The sequence below is a fragment of the Trachinotus anak genome, unplaced genomic scaffold (genome assembly GCF_046630095.1).
Source record: "Trachinotus anak isolate AG129_WGS33_773 ecotype Australia unplaced genomic scaffold, CSIRO_AGI_Tana_v1 ptg000011l, whole genome shotgun sequence".
Classification (NCBI taxonomy): domain Eukaryota; kingdom Metazoa; phylum Chordata; class Actinopteri; order Carangiformes; family Carangidae; genus Trachinotus; species Trachinotus anak.
Window position 1 is genome coordinate 15741603 of NW_027273862.1, and position 19541 is coordinate 15761143.

The 19541-nt window shown below is 39.7% G+C and overlaps 1 protein-coding gene across 3 annotated transcripts in view; it reads left to right on the forward strand.

The window, feature by feature from the left end:
• The first annotated feature begins 736 nt into the window (after positions 1-736).
• phlpp2 (PH domain and leucine rich repeat protein phosphatase 2) overlaps positions 737-19541 on the forward strand; it is a 36921-nt gene continuing 18116 nt past the window's right edge. Inside the window, exons 1-4 of one of the 3 annotated variants that reach the window (XM_071488388.1) lie at positions 737-1778; positions 5451-5731; positions 9766-9899; positions 19016-19206. In XM_071488388.1, coding sequence (XP_071344489.1) covers positions 1725-1778; positions 5451-5731; positions 9766-9899; positions 19016-19206 — 660 coding nt within the window. In that variant the 5' untranslated portion in view covers positions 737-1724. Of the gene's footprint in view, positions 1779-1810; positions 2814-5447; positions 5732-9765; positions 9900-19015; positions 19207-19541 lie in introns of those variants that run through there. The other 2 variants (XM_071488385.1, XM_071488387.1) reach the window with 2 other exon arrangements.

Below are 19541 nucleotides of genomic sequence, written 5' to 3' on the forward strand. Positions count from 1 at the left end.
TTAATTTGCCAGCTGAGATTCTGGTATACCATTCATACCAAAGTGGCTAACCCCTGTACCATCTTTAGGTTTCACAGACCATTGTCAACAGTGTTTATTCACCAGGACTGCCCAGTGTTCACAATGGATTTTACCATGATTTTTGCATCAATCGGATGACGTTACCTTGATGTCTCAAGTATTAAAAATACTCTGCATTAGCCAGAAAGTTGCTGTTTTATTCATAAGTTTCTCAATTGATTTTTACAGAAATTGTACTACATTGAGATATATACAGATATTTCAATAAACTCATAACATGACATTGACATGACAACCCATGTTGCCCACCCCTAGTTCAACTGATTTTTTATTTCATGATAGACTCTACCCTATAAATTCTAATGAACAAATGTGTATACCACAATTATGAGTCATAATATTGATTTTTTTTTTCATTCATTCTTTAAGATTGCCAGTAATTGATCATAACATGTTAGTACATTAATTCAAAAATGTTAATTAAACATATAGCAGCCATGGTAGCTGCTTTCATTTAGCATCCAGTAATGACGCAAGTGTGTGGGAATAAAAACTTGAGCATGAAGGGCCCCTTTGGGAGTCAAACCGGTAACACTTTATGATGTGAAATACAAGGAGTGTCGGGGCCCTGTGAAGACCTGAGGGTAAAATAAAAAAGTTGGCTTTTTTCTCGGAAGACATTTTGACATATAGTACAAAAAGCACAGGTGCAAATAATAAAATGAATGATGAATGAATTCCTTTTAGCTGCTTCAGTTTCAGGGCCCTGACGTTCTGGCTCACTGTCAAGATTGAATACTTGAAGAGAACAAAGCCATCAGTAATGTGATTAATAACACCTGCACTTTTCCTACTGTGACAAGTTGGATGTCAGCAGTGAAAAAGGCCTATTCCTTATTGCGCCGGGACTTCAGAATTAAAGTTGAGTATGAGCAGGTGTGTAGCTTGGAGTTCCTGCCACTTTTTGTAGCCCTTGTCCTGTAAGGGGCCTTTGAGTGATCTAAACCACCATTCATCCACAAATGACACAGCTGATTCTGAGAATGAAGTTAAATTTGTCAATATTAAGTAGGGCTGCATTGTCATTATTGGTTTATCTGTCGGTTATTTTCTATCTTAATCCTTTAGTTTATAAAATATCAGAAAATTGTGACAAATATCCATCCCAGCTTTTCATAGTTCAAGATGACGTTTTCAGTTTTGTCTTACCAACATCGCAAACTGCAAAGATGTTCAGTTCAGTGTGATATACAACTGAGAAAAGATGGAAATCTTAGAATTTTGAGAGGCCATTTTTGCATATTTTTGCATAATAATTTGCAGTAAGTTCTCCCAAACCCTCTGTCCCCAAGGTTAGTGCTTGATAATCTATTTAGGAAATATACACAATCTTTTCATAATGTCATCTGAAATATCAAACTAGATTCTAACACAAGGCCTCTCTGAAGAACAGGGAAAATGCAAGAGCCCTATCATTTCCTTATCATTTCAGTTTATGTTGTTGGTTAGGTTTTTCCTGTCACTGAGCAGATGTGTAATTAACCAAATTTACCCAAACTACCTGCTGCACAGTGACAGTGTGGGGCCTCCTGGGAACTTGCCCACTTGTCTGTGTTGGTAATCCAGTTCTCTGATGTGCTTCCTGCAGATGTTCCACTGTTTCATCTGTTTGGATTTCTTCAATAGTTGTTTGTGTCTCCCAAATGATTTTCCCAACGCTGAGTGGCAGTCCTCCACTATCTTCCAACCTGGTAAAGGTAAACTCATAAGAGTGCGAGTTTATAAGTAAAATTAATAAGTAACAAGACTATAAATATGCCAGCTGTTTCAAGAAAAGGTTATAATAACCTTTCTCAGTTGTATAAATTGTACAGTGAAACGTGTGCGTGTAAAACAACGTAAAAATCAGGCTAACGTTAAGCTATTAAATTAGAAGTTAGCTAGTGTATGCTATTAGCAAAAACAACTTAATTTAATTACAAGAGTAGCAAACAGTTCAGTTTGAAAAAGCTCTTCTTTGTTCTAGTGACAGTGTAATTCTTATTAAGGATTTAATTAATGGCTTCATTCACGGTTAATAAACCACCTAACTAATGCTGTATAGTGCGGTTGAAATATATAAGAGCTAGCTAGCTCCTTTCAGGTCGTCGGTACATAAACCAAATGATCCTCTTGTTGTGTTCAAGTCATTAATGACGGGCCACAGGTTTCTGACTTCATGAGATGGCAACAAGTTGTCTGCAATTCCGATGCAGATGAGGTGGTGAAACAATGGGCAGGTTTGCGAGAGGCAAAGCATCGCACAGTATCCGACGTGCCCCGCATCAACTGGTCAAACACTTGTGAACAGTGTCCCTCAGAAAGGGGCAGTGGCTGTTGAATAATAATTACTCTGAACCCGCCCATTTAATGTTTATTGATCAGCTCCCCGGCAGGCCTATCTGACAGCGCTCAAATGCAGTCTGGGTATGGCGTCGCTGCACCGACACAGGATGCGTTTTCACCTCTCCGTGGGAATTTGCCAGTCACGCACCGGGACGGCACTTCTTTGCTTTTGTCGCTGCTAATAGGGATCATCCATGGCGATGGAGGACGAGGACAATAATACAGCGGTCGTTGCGACTAACACCCAAACGGGCATCAAGAAAGGAGGTGATGTCGGAGATAACGGGGCTTGCATAGACAGGCAGCCGGACACGGTGGTCCACCAAGCGGGGCTAAATCGGACTGCAGGTCGCGGCAGCCGCAGTGGTACGGGAGTTCATGCTGCAACGGGGATCCGAGTGCTAAAGGCAAGGGTTTGTTTTCATGTAATGCAGTAGGTGATTCCAACAGGACAAAGTGCCCGACAAATTTCTCTATATTGTTTTACATGTCAAGGGTTCTCTTACGTTGCAGTAGGTGATTCAAGCGGGGCATGAGAATTAAAACGCATCCTTATAATATTATGTAACGGCGGTAATGTCAGGTGATTGATATTGTCTGGTTGATGATTGATCTGTGGATGATTGCCATTCAGTGAGGAATGTACCAGAGCCAATTAACAGCCACAAGACACTAACACACACACACACACACACACACACACACACACACTGAGCTTAGGGCTTTTATAGAAAGGCCCAGCTCTGAGCATTTTTTTTTTTTTTTAATGATATTTTAGGGCAAGACACATATGTGTAATGACATTGAAGTACCTGTGGTAGCTGCTCACAAGGCAGCTATACTCACACACACAATCTCAGCTGTGCCATTCAGTGTGATGTGTATGCATTAACAGTTATTGTATTTGAAGGAAGTAAATCATTAGTAAATATAGTCATAAAGTAAAATAGGTCACCATGTTAACAGGTGTATAACAGCACAAGTGTTGATTTTTCTTCACATTTGATTACATTTCTGCTCATAGATAATTGCTGTGAAAGGGTTATATATTAGTTTTATATCATGCCTGTGAACATCTTCATAAAATAATCAAGTTGCGTTTTTGAGATTTAGTAAGGAAATACCATGACGTCTTTGCTAAAATATGTCCACATCTGTTGACTGGCTGAAGCACAATGAACATACCACATCATCATTAAGTCTAAAAGGGACCTTCATAGCCATTGACAAATATGTATTTTTATTTTATAAATATGTATTTTTCATCAGGGGGTAGGAAAATATACAGCATATATACAGTATTTACTCCTCTCTTGATTCAGGCTAGGTTGACTGAACATGCATGCTTTTATTCAGCATGGCCCTGCTACATATTCCCACTGGGACACAGCTGCCTTACATCTGAAGTCGACCACTACGCAAGCAGTGGCTCGGTGTTTCACTCAGACGCACCTTGACAGTAGCTGACAAGGAAAGGGTAGGCAGTATACTTTAACTGTGGCCACAGTTTTTTCAACAGGTGTGGGACTTAAACTAACCTCTGTTAGATCACATTCTTGCCTCTCTAACCTCTGGAATAATTCTAATCCAGTTTAGACTTATTTAAGTAGTGAAAGTGAAAGCTTATTCTTAAACTTGGGAGTAGAAATAGAGGAGTAGAAACAAAATAATTGCATGTATGTTTTATATAATGTATATCAAATGGTAAATATCCCAGTAACTTGAATGTACTTAAAATAATTAAAATGAAAAAAAAAAAACTTTTCTGGTACATAGGATTTGCCAGTTAATCAAAAGAAAAATAATGGCTAGTTATTCTGATAAGCAATTAATCATTAAATCTTTTATCAAGTAATAATACCAAAGATGTTGGTTAGAGCTAAGGGGTTTTGGCAGTTGGTCAAAACAAAATAATTATTTCATCATAATTCAAAGTGTCAGTTTGGGCTCTGGGGAGTTATAACTGGGATTTGTTATTGTTTTTGATATAAAACTGCTTAAGTGAAACAAAACTGATCATAATTATAACAAAAATTATCATTGGTTGCAACTCTGATTCTTTTACTAATACTAATATGTCACATTTAGCAGCAAACTGGTCATGGGCCAACAAATGCCTCTTGATGGCACCTTTAAGCCTGGATACTGTCCAGACTTGTGCTTTCATATCCTGTCTACGAATATTCTGAATAGATGTGGGGTTAGGATGCTTCCTTAACAAACTCCAACTGCAGTATAGGTTGTGTGTGTGTGTTCTGTGGAACCTACATGCAGAGTCAGAATGGTAGATAGATATAGTTACCTCTTGGACCAAGTTACATACGATAATGCCTTTGCTAGGCCTGTGAATGGTAGTCTTTCATGAGTGTTAATGATGTTATTGATATTTTATCATTTTAGAATGACATTTGTCTTTATTAATGTCAAATTTAGATAGCCTAGCATTGCATGATTTAAGGAAAACATTAGGCTACTACACATCCAGCTAACATCACCGCAAGTGATGAGAGCAAGAAAAAACAGCAACATGATATTTTGGTTCCTGTTGGTAAGTGAGAAAGGTAACAGAATGAAGAAAACGTCAAAGAGTATTCTTGACTTACATCTGTGTTGCTGCTATAGACAGAGTCTGCTCAGGAAATGTAGAGTTCACTAGGGTCAGTGTAATGACAGGAACATGGTAGCTAATAACTGAATATTGATTATAAAATATTAATGACTTGCATCCCTCTAGCCAAATGCAAAAACATGTGGGAAGGGGTGCTCCTTCACTACTCCAAATACCCCAGCATCAATTTCCAGCAGTGTCACCTTCACTTAATTCCACAGCATAGTTATTATTCCAGTTGTATACAGATGGAAAGGTGGGCAGCAACTACCAGCACAGAAGTAGTGTTGAGGTAAGCCTGCAGCACCTCTGGGAGGGTAAACAATATATTTTGAACCACCATCGAGCTCTTTAGGCAGCCCATGGCTGTGAGACATGCTGATATGTATGTGTCTGATGTTGATCTGTGTTAAAATGATTCTTTCTGTGTCAGCAGCGCAACATAAAGCGGAATGGAAGTCGTGGCTGTGTGACAAGAAAGACCAGATTTGGATCACGAGAGCGGGACTGGCTAAAAGGGGACACCCAGCGGGGCTGTGTGTGTCTGTATGGGGGGACAGTGGACCCTCAACCAGCTCCCTCTGGCCCACAGGCCTCTTCCACCCCTCAGACAGACCTGCAGTTGGTGCTCTGCTCCACCAGTACCACAGTGGAGGAGCTGTGTGCTCAGAGGGATGGACAGGGACTCTATGTCCAGCTGCATGGAGACTTAATCAGGTAATTACACACTAAGTTAAGTCAGTAAAGTAAAGTTATACTTTATTTCCTCTGCATTTGAGTCATGCTAACTATTTGGTATAAAACGTCCTCAAAAGTAAGGACGGCTGTCTGAAGACCAACTGTAGTTTAGAGACCAGTGCCTTCCATGGTGAAGAGCCATGACAGGAGTATTCCAAATACCCTGTGTCCTTTTCAGAGCAACACAATGATATGGGTCAAACCTGCATCAGTTACTCTTAATGTGCATGTATCCAAGATCCAATAGCAGCATCAGTGTCATCATTGTATCTAGTCAAAACAGTACTGATGTGCACTGCAAAGCATCTGACAGCTCACAGCTTAATGGATAATCATGTACGAACATGAAAATGGAAATAAGAAATAAAACATGACTTTAAGCATAAAAAGATGCTGTGGTTTGCGGTTATGCCAGTGTAGTGCAAGCGAACCATGAGATGTTACGCAGCAGGTTTAGATAGCTGCACAGGTTAAAATGGAAGCACATCTCTTCCATCAGACACACAAATAAACACAATTGAAATGGGAATAATAAACTACAGAAACATCTAACATAAGCAATTTAGAAGCATTATATTTCTAAATAAATGTCCGCTTCTCTCTCCCATTTATATAATATAAAGAACTATACCAGGCCATGGTATATTCTGCCCATGAAAATCACAAACTGAATGTAACCTTGAGCAGGCTTGGGTTAATGCACAGAGGGCAAACACAGGAATGAAGACCTGCTGCAGTTTTCTTAACATTCCATACTCCCTCTGTCTCAGCTCCAGAAGACATATGTAGACAGGAATAGCAAATGACCCCTTGATCATCTGTGAAAGGATAAAAAGCTGGTTCACTGATCTGTGACCAGGAAGGAGCCTGGGCTGTTCCTCCTTTGTGTTCATGGGAAAGCCTATGTAAAGATATTAGAAGAGAGAGTCTGAAATAAGAAATCATTTATATCTTAAATCACTGTGGCTTATAGAGTATTCCATGTTGATCTTACTGTCTGCTCAGTTTTTTTTAATGATGTGGGATATATATTAAAATCTTTAGATCTTCTAAGATGTGGGGTACCAGCAAAAATGCCAGTAGGTGCACTTATAGTGATGACTTGTATATTGATCTGTTAGTGTGCATTAATGGCTGGAAGATTGTGCCATGAATGTGCTGGATCATATTGTGCTGGAAACATGAATAGAATCAATTGTTAACCACTTTACAGGCTGGTCAACAATGGTATGATCAACCAACAGCATATAAACCATCATCATATCTTTGCTGATTAAAAGCCCTAGGCACAGCAGAGTAATGCAGAATGGAAATAAATGAAAGACTTTTGGTAAGACTGTGGATATGCTGTGTGGGTCCAGTTATATTCCAGCATTGCAGCTCTTAAATTGTCTGCCAGTGAGTATAACCAGGTGGATTTAAATCCAATATTAAAGTCTTCACCATCCAAAAACAGGGTATTGGAGACTTAAGAAAATGATGATTTCTGTTTATACAAGAGAAAACAAGGACTCCTACAGACAGGACATATAGTGAAAGATAAATCAAAGTTGCATTAAATGCATTAAGTTTCACATTCATCAAAAATACATGAGCTAGGACTTCATTTTAAGGGATGTATAGTTTTATATAAACTATTTTTAGGTAAATGTTCTATGGATGCTAGGTTTTATTTCTGTGATTGATAATAGATACATGTACTGTATAAATGAGGATCTGAAGCATACAAAGCTGTTGACAGCACTGAGACAAGCACTGAAGAAGGATTTGTAAGTAAGGACATGATGGAAGGGATGGAAGCTTTTTTTAGTGTTTTTCTTTTTATAGCTTGTAGTAATGTGCTGCTTGAAGGAAGACTTGGTCTGGGTTCTTTCCTGCTTCAGGAACATTGTATTTTCAGTAAGACAAACTCCCTTTTAAGATAAATTTACTGTGGCAATGGAGTTGATGGAGGACATTCATCCTTCCATTCATCCATTTTTGAGCTACTTACCCTGGTCCAGGTCACAGTGCCAACAGGGTGAGCAGAGTCCAGTGCACTTTTTCCCTTCAACATGCTCCTCCATTCCTCTTCCTAATTGCCCCCAAGATAGATGAAATGTGTAATCCCTCCGACATGTTCTGGATGTACCTAGGGTTTCCTCTCAGTTTGTCATGCCCAGAACACTTCCAAAGGCAGGTTCCCAGACATCACAGCTGGCTCCTCTCAGAGGAGTTAGCGGCTTGATACCATGGGCCTCCCAAATCACTGAGCACTTCACTCTGAAATGTATAGTGAGACCAGCCACCCTACAGAGAAACCTCATCTCCTTGTATCTACGGTAAATTCTGCATGGTGATGATCCAGACCAATTACTGTTCAAGATGACTGGATCTGAAAGATCAGACAGAACAGATCAGACACATTGCATTTACAGGTGATCGTTTGAAAGTCTGGTAACCCATGTAACCTGGTCAATTACAACTCAAATAAGTGATGCAGGGCCCATATCTTGAGTGCTCACCACTGACAAGGCGAAGGGGAGAGGCTGGGTGTTAGGCCTGGGGAATAATTAGAATGGACTAGGCATTGTGAATGTTTGCAGCAGAAAGCAACTGATAAAGGGTGTTTTTGATAACATTTCACTTGCTTTGAGTTCAAAACTTTGACCTACAAGAACTGCAAGGATTTGTATGAACATATTTTGAACTGCGATGTGACGAAGATTTGTCAAGTGCAGATTTGGCGATACTGTCTACCTACAAATAGCATGATTAAGATTGTATATTGTAAGATTTACCCTATTATGGCATGTTCGCAAGAGGTACCTGCCAGTGCTGTACAAGGATAGCAACCAATTACTAACAACAATTTCCTTTTCTCAGCATTTGGTCCCTATGGTAAGAAACTGAAACCTTGCTAAATGATGTATGATTACTGAGGTATTGCATCCTGCCAACTCATCAAATGTAAAATATACCCTGATGATACTGAAACACGCGTCTCCAGTCCTTATTGTGCTTGCAAACCAAGTTGGTTTTTGTCCACCCTGCACACCCACACCCATTCCAAATTGTTTTGGATGATTATATTTCTATTCAAATTGCACTTAAGTGAAACCATGCCCCAAGCCTTTGTTTCGACAGTCCCAGCTGATCACTTTAAAAGCAAAAGTGTGAATTGCATTTTCTGTCATGCTTGAAAGAATTCCTTCATTCAGCCAGACAGTAAGCATTTATGTGAAAGGCCAGCTGTATCAGGCTAGGGGTACTAGATTTCAGGTTTGACGTTCATCCTGTTTGGTATCAGCGGCATGGGTCCTTAAAGTGATTATTATTGGACCGAGATGATTTTCCTCAGATTAAGTCAAATCCAAAGTTAAAGAAAAACCATTGAACCCAGTACCAATAACATTTTTTGGATTTTGCACAACTACATTTTTTCCACATTTTGGTTTGGTCAGTTTGTGGCTCGGAATGACCATTCTGAGCTCTGGCAAACATCACACGACAGTTTTTTCTTTTAACACAACCCCAAACACAAAAAATAGCACTTAGTAACTCTGGTTCCGTCCTTGTTAGTGGTGCTTTGAGCTTGGCCAGGGGCTCCATTGAACTTAGTTGGTAGTGTTCAAGGGTGGGAAGCCTGTCAGGGATTTTTTGTTACTGTAGTAGACAGTCCGGTTGGTCAGATTTGCTTAGATTTGAATTTCACAGTTGAACATATATTACTGTTTTCTAACATAATTTACACATACACATATATCGAAATTTGTAGTGCTGTATATTCATATTTGATGTGTTGCATATTTATACCTTTTAACTTCACACCTCCTCGACAAGAACAGTTTTTCTCTTAGGAGTTGGCCTGGACTCTTCTGCTGTCTCATTCAAAAACTGTCTACTGATTTTAATGAAGAAAGAATGAAAATTGATGTTAATGTTAATTGTATGAATTCCATTTATAAGGAACTGGTGTTACTGTTTTGTGGCAGGCATTGTCACACCACCTGTCCTCGTCTTTTGTCCTTTAGGAGGCTGGACCCCTCTGAGCGTCCGCTCCAGATTCTGTATGACTACCTGGCAGTTATGGGCTATACAGACCCTGTACGAGTGCAGCAAGAAGCAGCCAACTCAGACCTCAGCTGCTTGATCCGTTTCTACAGTGGTGAGTACTCGCCCACAGGGGCCATATTCCCCAATCTGCTGCTGCTCAGTGGGAACTGGTAGGAGCACAGTGTCTTCCTTTAAAAACAGACCTGAAGGCCTAAAAACAGTGCAGCAGGTCAAATGTTCCAAAACAGTTTTATCACATCCTCTTTTGATCTTGAATATATGTGTGTGTGTGTGTGTGTGTGTGTGTGTGTGTGTGTGTGTGTGTGTTTGTTTGTGTGTGTTCAGTATAGCCTGAGGTACCACAAACACTCCCATCATGGCCTCATGATGAGTGACTTAACAATCCCTCATCCTGTGGTGTTTCTACATCCATGTGGGCTGCCTTTCACCTGCTGCTCTCAACATGTTCCCATGACCCCAGGACTGGAGTGATTAAAAGTCCCTGTGTCAGTGTGATATATTAATGCAGCAGCAGAATGGATGTGAGTCTTTGGAGAAACCAGTGACACATCCGTATGACACTGACAGTGGGCCTAACATGAACTGTGCACAAGATCTGCATGACTGTGCACCAAGATCATAAACCCACAGACATCTCTAGCTGTCCTTGTTTGAGTCTCTTCGTTGGCCTAATGATACTCTTACAATAGCAGCAATTAAGGGATTTGCCATTAAGGGTAAATGGTGAATGATGTTCTGTAATGCGTTTCCATTCAATTAACTGACTGATGTTCCTGCTGAGTCAGTGGAACTTTTTGTGTTTTGGGTTAGATCTGCTCACATGCTGCTGTGCCAGAGAAAGAGGAAGACTGAGCAAACCACAGCATCTAAAGGGCTCACATGTTATTCCTCCCACATAAAGTACACAACCCTCCCTACAATCAGATGCTGCCACACTGAATAGAAGTACATGCTCAACACAAATCTCAGCAGCTTTGTATTGAGATTCTGTAGTTGACTAGGCACACATGAGGAGATTTTTAAAACCCCGACTGTGAAAATAGATTTAATTACTTTTTTTTTTAAACCATGTGAAACAACAAGATCACACTCAGATTTTCCCAGCTGTAAAAATGTAACTTGACTAATATAATTGTGAGGGCTCTGACATTTTGATGCTTAGTTGGGAAACATACAATTTGAATCTTAGACTTCTGTGTGCTATAAGATACCATGGTGACCTGCTTTATCTTACAAGTGAACACTACACAGTCTTGATGATCATCGCTCATCAGAACAAAATCTGGGTTATATGTAGCTTTTATATTGTGTTTTGTTTTTTTCTGACTTTTGCTTGTCTCAGATAAATGAATTCATCTTTGTCTTTATATCTGTTTGGTAATACAACAGATGTTTATTTGTTTAGCTGTCAGATCTCAAGTTCGCTGCGGCGTCAGTCTTACTCCTAGTCTTTATGTGCCCATTGGAACTGTTGTTTGCCTGTTGCCAACATAAGAACTGATCGGATCTTGGCTACTATCAGTAGTCAGGCCACATTGGCCGGAGTCTAGCCAGGCCCCTTGGAGACTTCCTGCCTTCTTTTGTTAACTCATGGGAAAAGAGCACCAGGGACCAGGCATGACTGGTACTCAGGGACTCTTAATACCCATCTAAGGCCAAGAAGACAACTTGATTTGGCCAATGGATTCCCATAAAACTGTGAAAGAAGTACCTGGTAGTATAGCTCGCAGGTTGTTGTGGTTGTATTGAATTATCTCAGTATGTTCACCCACTTTCCCTCCAGTCATACAGCTTCAACCTCATGTTTTGGCTGGCGCAAGATAACCCTGCTTTTTCATTCCCACCCACAGTGGTGTTGTAGGTGGGCTGTTTTGTTGAGACACACAACAACAGACTTATTCTCAGATCCCTCTCCCAGGTGCTAGCTTGTTGAGCAGCTGTTGTAAGGGCTAATGATCTGACTAAGCAGACAAGGGAAACAGTGATCCACCAGTAAGGACTATAGTAGTAGTTGTTAGATAAACCTGTGGGATTGCAAGTTGATTATTAAAGGCATCTAATTGTGCAGATTTGGTTTTATGTGCAAGGTTGGGATATCTGTCTCTTATATTGCTGTCATCCCCACAATACAATGGAGGTGAATTGGTTTTTGTTTTTAGTCCTTAAAGCATTCAAGAATGGCGTTAAAGGGTCGGTGGTACCAGCATGTCTTTCCACAGAAACACCATTTTGGTTGTTATGAACTATTTTTTAGAATTTCCTTCTGCCAAGGAAATACTCCTGAAACAAACTGGGAAATATGTTCCTTTGCAAATTGTGTGAACTGAACCTATAACAGTATTACAAATAAGAAGAAAAAACATATTTGCTGTTAAGTTTTTTATTTTACAGTCTCTCTCTCATATTTTTTGTGTGAAATAATAGTTAGGTTTACCACTTAAGGCCTCAAAATATTCAAATGGATCAGTCTGAGGAGGAAATTGCTCTTTCATTAAACCTCTTGGCTCAAAGGCATACAATTGAAGTGGGTTATAACCAGACATTGGTTAGTTATAATAAGTCAGTGGTCTAGATGCAAATAGAAGGAATTTGATTTATATGTTGGTTTGCTTATTTGCACGTGTGTGCATTTGTCTGCATACCTATTTATTCCAATGTAAGTTTTTAATCATGTTTCTTTGGCCTTAGTTTCTCTCTCAAGCCATTTAAGTGTCCAAGTGCAGTGCAGGAGGTAATTTATTAAACTTTCCCATCCCCTTATTTGTTCAGGAAACTCATCTTGAACCTTCTCCACCCTTCAACCTGCTTCCCACACACACACACTCCTGCTGTGGTGCACAGACGAGATGAAAACAAACATGGACAAGGGAGTAAACATTTCTAAATGCTGACTTAATAGAAAATGCTCGTAGTGAAAACAACTGCACAGACCTGATGGCCATTGGTTCCCTGTGTCGGCCCATTCAGCTGCAGCACAGACAACGCCTGCCGTAAGCCCTGGCACATGTCCACTGGGCCCTGTTCCATCTCTGCCTGTGTGATCTCTGTCTCACATCTCTGTCTCTGAGCTTAGAGACCTGAAGCCGCTGTGCATAGTTCATGTCAGGCCCTCTGTCAGAGCAGACGGAAATAAGTCATCTACGAGCAGTTTGAACTCATCTAATAAGTTATTGATTTGGCTGATGCTGATTTGCCAGTGAAATTAAATCTAAATGAAGGAGGTTTGGATGTCCTAAGCTGTTGTGACATAGACGGTGAACTAATGTCTGAAACTCTGAGGCCCAGTGGTTTATCATAATAATCATGTCCCGGAGGAACAGAAAGACTAACATCCTAGTGAATAACCTAGGAAAAATTTGCATCTTCATTTTATGGTTGAAAAGGAGAAAAATGTAATTCTGTTCAGATCTGGATTCCCACAGAATTGCCCCGAGCAGGAGAGCTCTGCAGAGAGTGGGCTCTCCCTGGTTTCCTGCCAGTTCCTTATAAAATGCTGTTTCTGTGATGGAGTTCTGTTTTTCCTGAGGATTTCCTCTTTGTCATTTAAAACCTGCAGACTCTCTTTCTAGACTCATGGTCAGTTTTCAAGTCAGATGGCTTACTGCTGCTGAAAAATATCCACCATTTTAATGGTCTGTTTTAATGTCATCTGTATTAAAAAGCGGTATTCAGCTGTGTGTTTTCCATTTGTGTTCTGCACTGTGCGGGCTCACTGTATATTGGTATCAGATTTGATTTCTTGCACAAAGCTTAAAGTTTAAATAGAGGTAAACACATACCACCAAGAGGAGGCATCTGGGTGGTGGGTTGAATTTGAATTTGTTGCCAAAAAGAGCTTGATGCTGAGTCAAATCAGACTGTGTTTTCGCCTCCACTGACCCCCTACTGCATGCTAACGCAATCTATGCAATCTTGAGTATGACAAAAAAGCTCTGGGATACAGGGGGTAGTGTTCAACAGTTGCCTTGTCCTACAGTCTTTTGACCATAATTTACAAAGAATGGCCATTATATTTGTTTTGGGGTAAATGTAATTTTCCTTATCCCTCCCACGTTGATGAATAATTTTAAATGAAGCATTTTGCATTGTTTGTTTATTCTTAAGATGTTTTCAGGAGAGCAGATACTTTGTTTGTGGTCAGAGTGGTGCTAAGTTTTTCTTGATACTGGCTGAGTGCACAGACACTCTTTGAAAAGTGATGGTGAATTTGCTGACAAACATTATGTGTGCTGTCATGCAGTTAATCAACAGCTGCTCTGAATTATACATTCCTACTCTTGTTTCAATTCTCAAATTAGGACTGCAACTAACAATAACTTTATCTCATCATCATCATTATATCATTATCATAATTGATTAATGTGCACATTATTTGTTTAGGTCAATAAAACATCAGAAATCATTACTATTTCCTAAAGCTCAAGGTAATGATGTCAGATGTCTTGTTTTTTCTGGCAAAATAGTTATTGATTAATTTTCTTTCAGTTGACATTGAATAATTGACTCATTTTAGTTGCTCTATTTCTAATATTCAATAATACACATAATACTATTAACATATCAGTTCATGGTTATAAAAATATACATACATAAAGACAAGCAGTTACCACAGTTTCATTCTACTGTTAGGATAGATTTTCTTTTAGTTTTACTAATTCCTTTCTAGCCCTCTACCCTCTTCAAGTTCCTGACTTCACTAACTCTTATTTTCCATCATCTTCCATCACCCAATCACATCATGTCTTATTAGCATCTTTCAAATCCCTTTAGGTTCATTTATTCCTTCTCTCTGTCACCTCTCTCCCCTCCTATCTATCTTTTCATCTGTGTCTTTGTCCATTTTTATTCTTCAGTGATAATGGAACAGAATTTGACCTGTTTCAGCCTTGTTGTTTAATTGGCATGCCATGTGAAGTGAGACGTCACTGAGTTTGCAGGTTGGTGAAAGCTGCAGTCACATTTGAGATAAACAGAGAAGAGACAAGAAGACTCTCTGATCTGTCACTTGTCACACTGTCCCAGTGGTTTGGCAGCTTCTCCAAGGAGGATGTTCGACTCAGGTTGATGATTAGTTCATTAGAGGCTACACAGCCTCTCTGTGGCCCTGCTCCTTGGGCCTCCCATTGCTTGAACAGAAACATCAACAGAAAACAGTGTTACACAACATTTATGGCCATGTTACTAAACCCCTCTGGAGACATAGGGAATGGTCAACATTATTCGTCATCATGTGGGATGGGACTGATTTGGCTGGTTTGCCACTGAGCAGCCAGAGGTTGTTGGAGACAGTATGGAGGTTTACCAACTCACATTGGACTTTGATTTTGTGAGCAACCTGTTTCCCTAGCAACTAACAGCCCCGCAGACCTTGAGGGATAGCATGCATGTTTGTTTTAGAAGCTCTCTCTTTATGGCTTGGCTTTTGCATAAACAGGCCAATGATTTTCAGATGGTTGTATTGATATAGGAGTGCAAAAAGTAATATGTTGTGCAGTGGTGTTTTTAGTTTAGAAAGATCTACTTTGGATGAGTTGCAGAAAATTAGACAATCTTACGATTTGACATAATGTGCTATTTCACGTTTTCCCTGTTTGTTTGCACTGTCCATTGCTCTGTTAAGCCAGCCCAGTTTTCTAGATGACAGCTCTTGACCAGGTTCTATCTACTCTGTATCACATACACAGCAAACAAAAAACACCTTATTTGAAAAGCTAGAATTTTTTTTCACTCAGATCCCCTACCTTAAATATGCCTTCTAACCAGCAGTTTGCCTTAAAACAATGTCGCACAGCAGGTAGGCATCAAGATGTGTTTTCATCAAAAGGCAGGCTTTAAATTTTGTGCTGTATAAGATACTGCACTTTATTCATGGTGACTGCAGTGGCTTTCTTATTTGAAAGAAATACTAACTTCTGCCAACTAACAATAAACAAATTAGCAAATAGGCTGTCAAATAGCAGTGGGACAACAGGCTGTCAGCCCCATTGGCATCAAATTTTTGCCATCTGCTTTCATTGCCGAAGTCTTCGGGCATGCATACTGTTGTTTTCCCACACTCTGAGCACTCTACATTGCGATATTAATTTCGAAATTACTCAGCACCACTAAATACACTATTTTTTTCTGCTGCCAGCAGGCGTGGCTTTGCATGTGTTGATGCCTGTACACTCATATCATGAATTTGCACTTTTTCCATGCATATTATGTGCATATTTCTCATCTATAGTTCCAGGAGATAAGTGATTCAATGAAAGTATGGAGTTTAAATTACATGTGTACACTACCACTGCTTTAAAAAAATACTAGAAACCAGTCAAACCAGTGCCAGATCACTTGAACTTGTGCCTGCCTTTATGCCAATGCTTCACTGCGTTGTGAAGTGCTTACTCTGCTAAGTTCCATAATGTCTGTTTACTACGACAGCTGTCCATCATCCTTCAGTCCTCAGATAGTCCTGTTGACAGGCTTGTTAATATTTAATGACCTCTTTATATTTGATTTGAGATATCATTTTACATTTGCTCTTTGGTAGGCCTTGTGGGTCTAGCTGAAGATTGTTTTGCCACTACCTTTTTAAAACTGGAAATGATTTAAGTATTCAGTTTCTATGATACCTGCTATTATTTAGTACTCCTTTGTGAGCCCAGTGTGCTTCAAGGGTGGTTGTGAGTCTGAAGTGTTGTAATTTCACAAATAATTGATCTTCATATCAGTCTTCAGTTAAATAACCAGCTTCATACAAATCTAGAAAACCTTTAGAAAAACAAATGTAGCTTGTAGAATGAGATATTACTTATGACAAAATGGAAGGCTACTGAATTCTTCAACCAAACCACTTCTCTCTGGTTTTAGGGTTGTTTAGGCATTCTTGCTTGTGGTGTAGATGTTGAGAACATTGATAAAGTAGACCAGATCAGACTGTGCGTTAGCATCCTGCAGGTAGTACTCTTAAGAATGTAGCCCCCTGACAGAATAACAAAGCTATGTGTGGAGTGCGCTTGTTCTTTCTGGTACTGTGAAGCCAGTGAGAGCATCCTGACAAGCTGTGTCAGTTTGTAGCGAGTGGGTGCACGATGATGAGTTTATTGATGTGTGCACAGCAGTGGGCGAATGTTTTGCTTAATTACTTGTTTTAATGAATAAATTATATTTGATATATTCTAACTTACTCTTTCAGCTATCAGCTGTATTCTGGAGAAGAAACTTGTGTGTGAATTCCTTGAATGGATTTAAAAGTAGTAGTAACTATCATAAGGGTCATAATAATGATAGTAGTCCCTCATGTTCTCACAATGATACAGAGAAAAGAACAATGACACAGAAATATATATATATTTTTCATGGTGACTAGGGTATGGTATCGTTTAAAATTTATTTGAGTTTTAGTATCAATACCAAAATGAATTTCAAGAGCTTACTTGGAGGAATCTTAACAGTTTATTCTACAAAAGAAAAACTCTTCTTAAATGTTAAATAACAGGAGCAACCATACAAGAACGTGGCCCAGTATAGAATTGGTAATGTTATGATTTAAATATGAAGCTGTTTGATTAAAGAAGAGTATGAGCAAACATTCAATGCCAGCTGTTGGTACTTGACAATTTTCTGATATTTTGCTTGATAAAAAAAAGAGCACTGACCAACAATCCAGGTGTTTTCCCCTTTTTAGATAGCTCTACGCAACCCAGCGCTGATCCTGTGATGGTTTGCGTGCCTAGTTTTCTCTCAGAGTGAGGGGATACACAAGGATCAGCCACTGCTATTGATCTGCCAGCCAGCCAGCCAGTTTGTTGTCGGAAGCACTTGGCTTGTTCATTATCAGTTTCCCTGGCGAAGAAAAACATGAGGAGGCTTTCATTTCATTTGGATGCCCTTGTGAAGTGAAAGGGAAGGTGGAGAGAAAGAGCGAGTCAAACAGAAAGAGAAAGAGAGAGAGAGAGAGAGAGAGAGAGAGAGAGAGAGAGAGAGACCGAGACCAGATTGCCAGTGAGTGGGAGGCAGCATAAGTTGGTTTGAGGAAAATTTAACAACAGAGGACAAGAGGCTGAGGCAGTGTCTCCTCTGTGCTTATTTGACCTGCCATTAACCTGAGTGTACTTGAAGTCTGGCAGAGACAGCAGCACTGCTGTCTGGTACTGTATGTTCTTCAGCAGGGGTCAGCTGAGGCTCCCTGCTGTGCAAGTTGGCATAATTTAATTGAAAAGAGTGAAATTTAATGTGACAAAACCCTTACCCATTCACCCATTCATTAATATGGCAGATATTTCTTGTTGGTTCGGACAGCAGTAGGATAGACACAGAGAAAGCAGGGTGTGTATTCACCTTAGCTTTGATGTATTGACTGGCATGTTGATTTCCCAAATCCAAGTCTAATTTGTTAAGACCTATGAAGTAGGGGGAATTTTTTGTGTTAAGAAGAAAAAGAGCTTGGATCCTTAATTGCAATAATCCTTTGAGACGTTCCAGCTCAGACAACTGACACCTAAACGTGGCCCGTAGCCATGTCTTAAAGACTCAACCTGACTGGTACTGCCTAATAAGACCTTAACCCAACTGAAAACACTAAGCTATACTTTGCTTTATATCATTTGTAACTGACCATTAGCTCCCCAGACTAAAACAACAGATTGATGACACTATTTCTCTCTTTGTGTACTTCTTGCAATGTATGACATGGGTTGGATACAGTCAGTTTGAACAGTAATACAGAGACAGAGAAAAAAATCTCAGTAAATTAAATTTAAAACAATCAAATCTGACTCCAACCTGAGCCTGAAGTTTTTTTCTACAAAATGACCCAAATGTGCACTTTATAGCTTTAATTTAATAGATTTTTAATAATGGAGTTTAATGGAAATACCTTCTTTCCTTTCTCTTACTGTAAGGTCAAACTTATTATTGTGCAGTGAGATCTATCCAGATCTACAGTATATGCGATAATAGGGCAGTGTCCATCCTAAGGGCTGATGTAAGACCACTTCCTGGAATTACAATGCTGAGGAGTCAACTACTCTAAGGGTGATATCATAGGGAACTGTGAGAATCTATATGACTTCATTTTCTAGAAATCTACATCTTGTGTTTAAGCGCAGAACATTTGCTATTCATTAGCTGAATTTGTTTATCACAGGAGGGGTGGGGGGTTTTGTGTATTAAATTGATGTCTGTAGATCTACACTAACCTCTGTATGTGGGTTTTTCTTCCAGAGCATCCAGTGAATGCAGACCAGCAAGAGCGTACTTTGCTGAAAGGTGTATTCAGTGTCAGGAAGGGAAAGACACAGCTGCATAAGTGGGCAGAGCGGCAGGTCATTCTCTGTGGCACCTGTCTAATCGTGGCCTCTGTGAAAGACAGCCTGACTGGGAAGATGCACATCTTACCCCTGGTGGGGGGAAAGGTGAGAGTTCAGTGTTTGGTGGTTAGACAAACTCAAACAGAGTTACCCTTTCACTTTCCCCTGGACAGGGCCTATGCTCCAGGCTGACTATAGATACTCTACAACAACACAGCTGTGTTGAACAGCTGGATAGAGTTAATAAGATGATGCACAACTGCATATGCAGAACTGAGTCATCTTAAGTAAAGCATCTCAATCTTTTAAGATGTTAGGCAACAGTATATATACAGGTTCTCTTTCCAACTTGGGAAATATAGCAGCTGATGTTTTTTGTTCTAAACCTGTAATCTCTGGTGTTTGACAGAATATGATTTAAAACCTTGGACCTCAAAACT